This window comes from Pteropus vampyrus, unplaced genomic scaffold, assembly GCF_000151845.1.
Source record: "Pteropus vampyrus isolate Shadow unplaced genomic scaffold, Pvam_2.0 Scaffold122, whole genome shotgun sequence".
Lineage (NCBI taxonomy): Eukaryota > Metazoa > Chordata > Mammalia > Chiroptera > Pteropodidae > Pteropus > Pteropus vampyrus.
The window spans coordinates 3467122-3476827 of NW_011888903.1; the positions used below are offsets into that span (position 1 = coordinate 3467122).

Here is a 9706-nt window from a genome sequence, read left to right on the forward strand (position 1 = left end):
TCCATAGGCAACTCTAACTCATACCATCAGAGTCAACAGTCTTATAGTTTTCATAATGTATGTTTCTATCAAGGGTATCAGAAAATACTTTGACACTTTTCAAATGGGCTTCAGTTCATCTTTTATTTTCTGTCTTGTGCTGAAACAAGGATTAAGTCTAGAAGCAGTAGAAAATAAGCTCCCTTCTTGTAAGTAGTTTCCTATGACACTATTAAAAAAAAATCTGCCTAGCAAGCTTTGTGCTAATAGCTTTCAGTTATGCTTGTCTAACGATGCCCAAGCTCTTACAAATTTGTTATGAGCCCTCTCTGCTTCCCTTTTATTACTATGCTCTCCTTTTTTTTTTTTTTTTAATTAGTAATGCATTGGATTCAACATGTACCTTGACAGGTAACTTAAAAGGAGAATTAGTAAAAAGTTCTTTGCCAACAAGGTCAGTTGTGTTCCCCTTATTGTTTATAATAGCTTTGCTGTTCCTCCAAATTTCATTTTGCTTTCTTGTTTTGGATGAATTATGAATGATACTGGTACTTAGTTGCAATTTAATCTAGGCTAGATATTTTGTTTTTCTCAAGTATATCTTACACAGTGCTGAAAATCATTCTTTGGCAAAGATAGAGCACATGTGGCCACTTAAGTAGATACTGATAGAATAGTTGAAGATTGAGTTTCTTCATGTCGCCTAAATCTAGCAGCTTGAATTTTTGCTTTTTCATTTTCTTTTCTCTGTTTAGACCATTTCCTGAACTCATCTTCTGTTTTTCACCATTTGTAACAGAATATCAGTGGCTCCATCCAGACTCCCCCCAGTCTCTGTATATTACCAAAAAAGAATCACCTCCAGTCCATGTTGACACCTCCATTGTGTCTTCCAGTGACCAAGCCCCTAGTCCTTTAATCTTTCCCTGTTTTTAACACATAGCTATCAAAATGCATATTCAGTATGTGCTTTGAGGCATATGAAATGGAATTTTAAAATGCAATAATCCTTTACCAAAAGAAAAGAATGTCCCTGAAAATAATGACAGCATTCCCTCTTTATCTCTTTTAAGAGCAAGCACGACTTCATTGTAAAGTACAGGTGCACAGTCCTAAAGTCACTGTCTTTGGTTATTACAGAAAGGCAGTCTATTAACTAAAGCCTGAGAATGGAGTACACTTCTTCTATTAACCATTTATTAAGTCAATAAGCTATGTAATGACTACGTTTTTCTTTCTAATATGTAGCAGCTTTATGCATTTAGCAGTATTCTTCCTGGAACAGATGTGTCTTTTCAAAGTTGCCTTCCTTTCCTATGAACGTAGGATTTCTTCTTAATTGTATGCTTGTAAGCTGCAACTGCTTCAAAAGGTGTTTCTGAACTGAGATTGCTCTGTATGGAGAGCCAAGTGACATGAAAACCACAATATCATCAAGAATGTGAGCAGCCAGCTCCCACATCAGGCACCCAATTAGCTCATATTCTTTGGCTAAACATACTCTGCAGCCAATGCAGTCATCTCCAGTGCTTTGATTTCAGAAGCCTTAGAAATACCTGGGAGTTATTTAAATGTGGTAGTATTAGAACTACAAAAAGATAAGCAAAAAGCATTTTGGTCAGTCAGCAAACTGTAGAGTTTGACAGCAAAACAGTGAAGGCTGTATCAAATTCCCTCCATGTTTTGAATAACTAAGCATATTAACTAGGATTTTACTTAGCATTTTTCTATATCATTAAAAAGGAGTCTTCATAAAGAATCAATATCTAAAGCACATCGGGCAACTACTACTCTATGATTTCTCCATTGCTAAGTGTTAACGAAGAAAACCTTGCTATTATACTTTTGAAAGACACCTGATGGAAGCCTGCCACCAAGTTGATACTACTTGTTTCATATAAGAAATGTAATAAGATCTTGGATCACCTTCAAAATATGGTTAGGTTCTTTCCTTGGAATAGAGTTACTATGGGATCGAGTGACTGGAAAAGCGAGTAGAGGAAATAAAATGATTGCTCAGCAGGAAAAGCACAGTGCTTCTGTCACAGGCTGCCTTTCTGCCCATAGCAAGGTCATGGAAATTCAGCATGAGCCCAAGGGGTTCTTCGGCACAGACACGAACGGGTGTGATTCTGGCACCCGCTGGCGTTTGTCTGACAGCTGTGTGTGCTTCAGCCAACACTCAGTAAGTGATCTGCTTGGTTCTGCTCTGCAGAAGAAAGCTCGCCCTGCAATTTCCCACTGAGTCATGAGGTCAGTAAGAATTCCACCGATGTCTTTAAATAGTCTTGGCTCCAGCCAGCTAACGTGGGTGAGGACACTAGAGTGTGTCTGTGTGTGCCTGGCAGGTTTCTGGCTGCTGTGGGAGGGAGAATTTAGAGAGGACTTCAGCTGCCTCCCAATGACACTGGTAAGATCTGTTAGCAGTGGTTCAACCTAAGAGCTTATGCACAAATGTGCTAATGAAACTACGATATCTGATTATAACAGCAGGAATTGGTTTCCCTCTTTTATGGGCGGGAAATTAGCTTTGAAGTCTGTTGGAAAAATCACCTGTACTATGAATAAATTATATGGAACCCCTTTGAGCAGCTCTTAGAAAAAGTAAGGCGGCAGCTCCATACTAAAATGGCCTAAACCCAGAATCTGAGAATGTTGGAGCACGTTGTTGCTCCTTCCCAAATGGGGTGAAAGGAGGCAGACAGGAATGAGGGTGAGATGGCTGCAGTGAGTGAAGTTTTACCTGTTCCTCCCAGTCATGTTCTTTGGCTACTATTCTTTGCTTACGGAGACCTTGGGGCTCTGACTCATCTGCACCGCCCGGTATGTTATCCTTGCTCCAGCCCATTGCTTACATTTCTCTTGAGCGGGGATCACTACTTGCCACACATTGTGGGAGCCCACGTGGGTTTCTGTCTCTTTCACCAAACTGTGAGCTCCTTAGTGGAAGAAGCAGGGCTACTCTTCTCTAGCCCAGTGGAGTAAAGAGAAGGTGCTACAAAATATAAGTTAAACTAAGTTAAGCTGAGGGTACTAAGGAGTTAGACGAGTTTTGGCAGCAACTCCAATTCCTGTCTTGATATTGTTAGCTATGTAGAGTAGACAAAAGTGCCAAGACATCTGGCTTTCCATTGATCTGAACATGCTGTACTTTCTTCATTGCCACCTTTTCACTCTAATTCGTTAACTCACAATAAAGAGCAATGTCTTAGGAACTCTTAGCTGCTGTGACAGCAGTAAGATCCAGTGAGTCTTGTGGCAAGAACTCTGAAATCACTCATCCTGATGTCTCGTTTAACTAACAGCTATGCGCTTTTACAATTAAAAAAGAAAATTTAATATTTTTACAGAGCCTTTTGTCCAAAGAGCTTTTAAATGTCACTAAACTCATTTTTTAAAATGTCCATATATGAAAGCCAAGTGGCAAATATTATCCTTCTCTAAATGTTAAAAGGGTAATTGCCTTTTTTGCGTGGCTTGTCTATGCCTTACCTCTTCTTTCCTGCCTTTTGGTCATTTTTTTTTTTTCATTTATTAGCTCATCTCTGAGAGGGCAAATCTAGTAAGAAAAGAGAAGTAAAATCAGAAAAAGATGACAGCCACTGGCTGGAATCTCTAGAAAATCTCAGAGACATTACTGCGGGTGCAAGAGGATTGGGAAAAAAGGGTGAAACTGCACATTAAAATTGATTTGTATTTATTATCCAAAGCCATCATACTATCCCAGTCACTCACTGCCAGACGTAAATATGAGCAGTTTGATTGTTACTCTACAGTTATTTTAGAGACAAATAAATTGTTGCCCCTCGAACTCGAGAGAAAGCTCTGCCTATTTTGGTCATCACTGGGAGAGCAAGACTCCAGGTTGCTCTTTGGTCCCATGTAATGCTTGGTAGAGGCTACTGTTGCTACCTGGCTGTGGTTGCCAATTCAAGGGTTGAAACCAGATGGTGTCAATGCCTGATACCGCACTTGACACACAGCGAATACTTAACAAATATTTGACTTGTGAATTTCATTGAATCAGACCTGCTGACCACTATTCCAAAGGCCAAATTCTACTGCTCCTCAGGAGAACCAGAGCAATTATTTCTCTTTGGAAAAAGCCAAATGACCTGCTTCAATTTCTGTTTAGAGTGAGATGAACATGATATTATGGGAGTTATTAGAAACATAGAGTTAAAAACAAACACTTGTCTAAGATGGTGTTTAACAATGATTCAGCAAATATTAACGCAAGCCTTGACCCCCACGAGCAGTAAGAGGAGAAAGCTTAGACTAGAGAAGTACCCGGCTGACAGAGTCTCGGTGAGCTGGCTACTGTTCCTGCCTTCAGTGGCCACCTCAGTTGTGTTTTTTGTCCTTCAGGTAGCTGACGAGCATCTCCAGGCCTCCCTCCACCAGCTCCGGCAGAGGCTTCGATAAAGGATTATGGGAAATGTGGAGCCCTTTGTCCATGGGATTCCAAGCAATTCTGGCCAGTCGACACAGCAGGTAGAGTTCATCTGGGAGGGTCTGGATGTCGTTGTCGTTCAAGTTCAGCAGCTCCAGGCTGGCAAGGAGGCAGAGAGATCGCGGGAAGGAGTGGATGTTGTTGCTTTCGGCAATGAAGATCTGCAAGCTGCCCAGGCATTGGATGCTCTCAGCGATGTTTTCCAGGCGATTGGAGCCCACATGCAAGAAATCCAGATCCTTCAGTGCAAACACACAGATGGGGATGTGAGCAAAACGGTTGTTGCTGAGGTTTAGCTTCCTCAGTCTAGAAAGGTCGGCAAAGCTAGCGGGCAGCTGGGAAAGGCTGTTGTGCGACAGGCTCAGGACTTCCAGGTTCTTGCAGGCGCTCAGCTCGGCTGGCACCTCGGTCAGACAGTTCATGTTGATGAACAGCACCTTCAGGCCCTTCAGGAGGCTGATTTCCTGTGGCAGGCTCTTCAGACGGTTCCCGCACAAGTTCAGGACCACCAGCCGACTCAGCCTCCCCACCTCAGGGGAGAGAACCCTGAGTTGGTTGTGAGACAGATTGAGTTTCTGGACCTCGGACAAGCCCCACAGAAAGTCGGGGATGTCCGTTATTCCCTTGGTGACCAGGCTAAAGCTGATGTGGCGCATGCCTCGCTTCAGCAGGGACCGCGGGTCCTTCCCCGAGAGCAGAGCATCGTCCCACGGGGAGAATCTCTGTCTCCTCCTCAGGAGCACCATGCCCCTGGGGCCTTTGTCCTTGGAGCGGGCGCTTGATTGCCTGGCCCCCATACCTTCCTTTCCGCCCTCTATCCCCTGTCTCCCAAAGGTTAGTGTTGTGTCCTACCCCAGCTGCTAAAAGCTGGCTGTCACAGGCAGGGAGCACGGGTGGAGGTGAGAACAGGTCCGTGCCCAGGCAGTCCAGCGTGGAGAAAGCTCACAGAAGGTCTGGGTCAAGTCTCGCAGATATCCAAGATGCCCTACCTTGGCCGTGGGACAGCTAGGTCCATCCTCGAGGGTGAGTTTAGGTGGTTTCTCTCTGAGCGGCCTGGCTGTAATGATATACTTTTCCCTGCAGCTGCAGAACTGAACCACTTGAATCCCTCTGAATGCCACAATGCAGCTGTCACTGTCATTCTGCCTGGGCTTATTGGCCTGGTGTGTACAAACAGGTCACAAGGAGGCTGCATCTAACTCTCCCCTCTCAGCCTTTCTTGGGTATCACAGCTGAGCAGATGATTAAGAAGCCCACCTCCAAGAAGAAGCAAAGCGGAAAAGTATAGCAGGCCACACAAACGCCACTCTCTCTATGTGGTCGCCGGAACTCATCTGGACTGCACAGTGAAACTGGGCTAAATCCTAGTGACAGAGTTTCATTTCCAAAGCTAAGGATCATCGGACAATATCATACGTACCCATGTCACACAACTGGTGAATCATGTAGTTGTGGAAAAAAAATAGCAGAATAAGCCTGGACACCTAGAATTCTCCAGGCCAAAGGTTTTTACACGGTGCTTGTCAGAAGTGACTCAGTGAGGAGAAAATGAAAGGGGGTCTGGACCCCCACTCCCAGATCAACCAGAGAGGCTTCAGGATCAACTGTTTCACAGTGGCTTTCTGAGTTTAGTGGGGTGCACTTTAAATGTCTGAACGGCCCCTTGAGTGGCTGCCTTGTGGGGTGCCCATAGTCCTGAAGGATAATGTAGAGAGACCCTCTGAGTAAACAACTCCCTCCCTCCTTCTCTCACTTTCTACCCATCGCTCCCATCTTCTTCAATTGAAAAAGTTAACTTACGCCCTAAGTATGTAGAATTAATAATGTTATGGGCTGAATTGTGTCCCCCCAAATTACAAATATTTAAATCCTAACCCCCAGTACCTCAGAAGGTGACTCTTTGGAGATAGGGCTACATGAAAACACAGAGAGAATACGGCCATCTGCAAGCCAAGGAGAGAGGCCTCAGAAGTAATCAACCCTACTGACACCTTGATCTTGGAATTGTGCCCTCCAGATTTACGAGAAAATGAATTTCTGTTTTTTAAGCCACATAGACTGTGGTCCTTTGTTCTGGTGGCACTGGCAAACTGATATAGTTTGGGAGGCGGCAGATACATTGCATAGGTGAAAAAATTACAAAATAGTCGGTGATTAAAGGGGAAAGCGATGTCAAGGTTGATGACCTATATTCTGAGAACAGGGCTTGCAGTCTGTAGAGAGGGATGGGTTGGCCGGAAAGCATGTGGCTTTTGCTGGCAGCAACCCTTGTGCACAGCCCCCTGGCACAGCAGTTGTGTGTCCTGGAGAGTGATGCTGGTCTCAGAGTTGTAATCACTAAGCCAGGGCCCTGAGCTGAGCCCTGACTGGGCACCACTTGGGGAATGTGCTGGCCTATCCACTGATTGGCCAGTGTCTGGGCAGGAACAGCAGCAGGAGGTATAAAACAATGTGAGGCCACTTCTCACTCCACTTGGCATTTGAAAGTGATCTGATCCTCTTAGATAGATCAGAATCTCCCTAAGAACCTGGGGTTCTTGCACAAAAGTGGAGACATTGGACTTTTTTAAATGGGATATTGAGTGTTTTAACTATTAATTGGGGGAAGAATAATGTGGCTAAATTTATACCCTAAGTTCTTGGAGCAAACCATGACTTATATAAGTCAATTTCACGTGATAATAGGGTTTTGCTGTTTTATAAAAAGCTCTGCTTCTTCTTTCCCTTTTTTATTCTATGAGCATGAGAAATTATGCTGTAGTTCCTGAGATGTGGGAAATGGTGGGAGCTGGGATGATTTGAACAAGAACCAACAGCTTTCTTCTTAATGGCAATTCTCTCTTAACTCTTCACTCATTTTTTTTTCAATTAAAAACTTTCTGAGAATTTATCAATAGCCAACGTGTATTGAATGTTTACTATGCGAAAGACACTGCATTAGACACTTTACATGTGGGATAGAGGTATTAAAATTATCTCCATTTTACAGAGGAGGAAACAAAGAGAGAGGTCAAGTAACTTGACCAAGATCAAGTCACTTGACCAAGTTCAAGTATCTAGTCAATAGCAGAACCAGAATTCAAACCCAGTTAGCCAGACTTCACAACACAGGCTGAAACCATAAGAAGCCTTAAGGCTTAGCTCTGTAGCAAGATGGAATAACTATGGTTAGGTTATGAATTTTTCTTTTCAAGTTACTAAGGGGTAAGGCTGGAGAGAACATAGGGAAAGAAATAGCTGCATAACTACATGAATAGAAATAACTACATAATTAGGCCTTAACCCTGCTTGCTCTTCCCCATCACAACTGGGCAAAGCAAAAGTTAAAATATTATTCCAGAAGACTTTGATGTAATGGATTTAATCCCCTCTAAAAATAGTTTAGTTATTCTTTAGTGAGGTTCTCATATATCAAGTGGATGAGATGTATGAATAGCTGACTTTGTTTCTTCTAATTTTTTGAAATGTAGATACTATCCCCTTAATTGACCATGCTTACTTATGTGGTCAGAGCATGGGTCACCTTGAGGATGGTCACAGTTTCTCAGTCTGTGTCCTTGTCGATGAAACAAGCCTTTCAGGCTGGGGATGTGCGGGGGTACTTCCCAGAGCACCTTCCCACTCTGAGGAGTCAGATTCTCACTGCAAGATAGATCACTGTAGGGAAGTGAGTCACATTTACCTCTTTTCTGGCAAAAGTATGCAAAGTCCAAGGCAGCTTTTATTTTGCTTACATTAATATTGGTCCTTGGGGGAATGCTGCTGGCTTTAGGCTTCACTATGGAGACCACACATTTGACTTTTGCCAAAAGAGACTTTTCAAGGCTCTCTGAATGGATTTCAGTTTGGAATAAGTCTCAGAATGAAGCTTTACTGGACAAGGTTTTGAAATTCCAGGACATGGTAAGTAATGTGGCTATCTTTCAAACCTAAGGAAGTTCCATAATAATTAAGATGTACTTAGTATCCTCAATGTATTTACTACATTTTTGTATATTCCAGTCGATGATTGTTCCAACATGTAAAAATTGACGTTTATTATTTTGTTTATCTTAAATAAAATAAAACCAAAATAAGTACATAAAATAGTGGGTTATGAAAACATCTAAAGCTACTTCTGAATTCACACTAATGGAATATTTATTGAAAAAAAATCTTTTTATTCTCATGTTGGTGTTTCAGCTTATGTCCACACGTCATGTCTGTTAATTTGAGAAGAAAGAAATGTGTATGTTTAAATAGTTCATTAACATAACCATTTTACCGATTTACATTTTTTAAAAAATAGAAGATATAGAAAGGTTTGGAGACAATCCAATTAACATTTTGCATTTAAATCTAGATTTTTTTTCTTATGCATATCTACTTCAATGTATTTTCTCTGACCAAAAAAAAAATTTGTTTTTAATTTGTCTTAGCCCATGTTTCCTCAAAAGCATAGCTTGAGACAAAAGCTATGAGGCTAATGTTTTATTGAGGAGTACAATCCAGGTAACCAAAAATAACAGAGGGATCTGGGAAGAGAGCAAATAAGAACAATGCATTCTAAGCTAGCCACATCTTTTGCATCGAACACAGCCTGTTGCTAGGTTTCATAGACATCTGCAAAGAGGCTGTATTAAACTACCATGTCTCAGAACAGCCCACTGTTAAACATCTATAAAATGCATGTAATGATGCAATCCAAAGTACATAACAAAATTCCCTAATTTATGGGTACTGATGGTATATGACCCACAGTACAGTGATGTTATATGGTAAAACCTCAGTAAATGAGAGCTGTGACATAAATGGTAGCTATTATACTATTATACATATATATCCCACCTTCCCACACACACACACACACACACACACACACACACACACACACAGGCTTCTGGGTTCATTTACTAAACATTCTCCATGCGTTTGATTTTATTTTGTCCTTGTTCATGAACTTCACATTTTTCTTCAAGTCCAATCAATGCAGTATCCGTGAAGCATCTCTCATTTATCTTTTACTCACCTTTTATTTACAGAATATTTACTCAGTAAGAGCTGTTTTAGATGCCGTTATAAGGTCTATCTGATTTTCATAAGGCTTGTGAGGTTGATATTTTTAATCTCATGTTAAATATGATAGAACCAACCTTTGACGGGGTTAACTGATGCTCCAATTACAAAACTAGTTAGTATCAGCATTATCATCGACACCTTGTCTTCTGGTCTAAATCTTGTTCTCTTTCTACTATATTCTCTTTACTACTTTTTAGTAAACCAGCTTATTATCAA

The 9706-nt window shown here is 41.7% G+C and overlaps 1 protein-coding gene across 1 annotated transcript; it reads right to left on the reverse strand.

Annotated features, from left to right (window-relative positions):
* Positions 1-4323: 4323 nt before the first annotated feature.
* LRRC30 (leucine rich repeat containing 30) lies at positions 4324-5229 on the reverse strand. The gene has a single exon (XM_011366168.1). The coding sequence runs from the start codon at positions 5227-5229 to the stop codon at positions 4324-4326; it is 906 nt and encodes a 301-aa protein (XP_011364470.1).
* Between the last annotated feature and the right edge of the window lie 4477 nt (positions 5230-9706).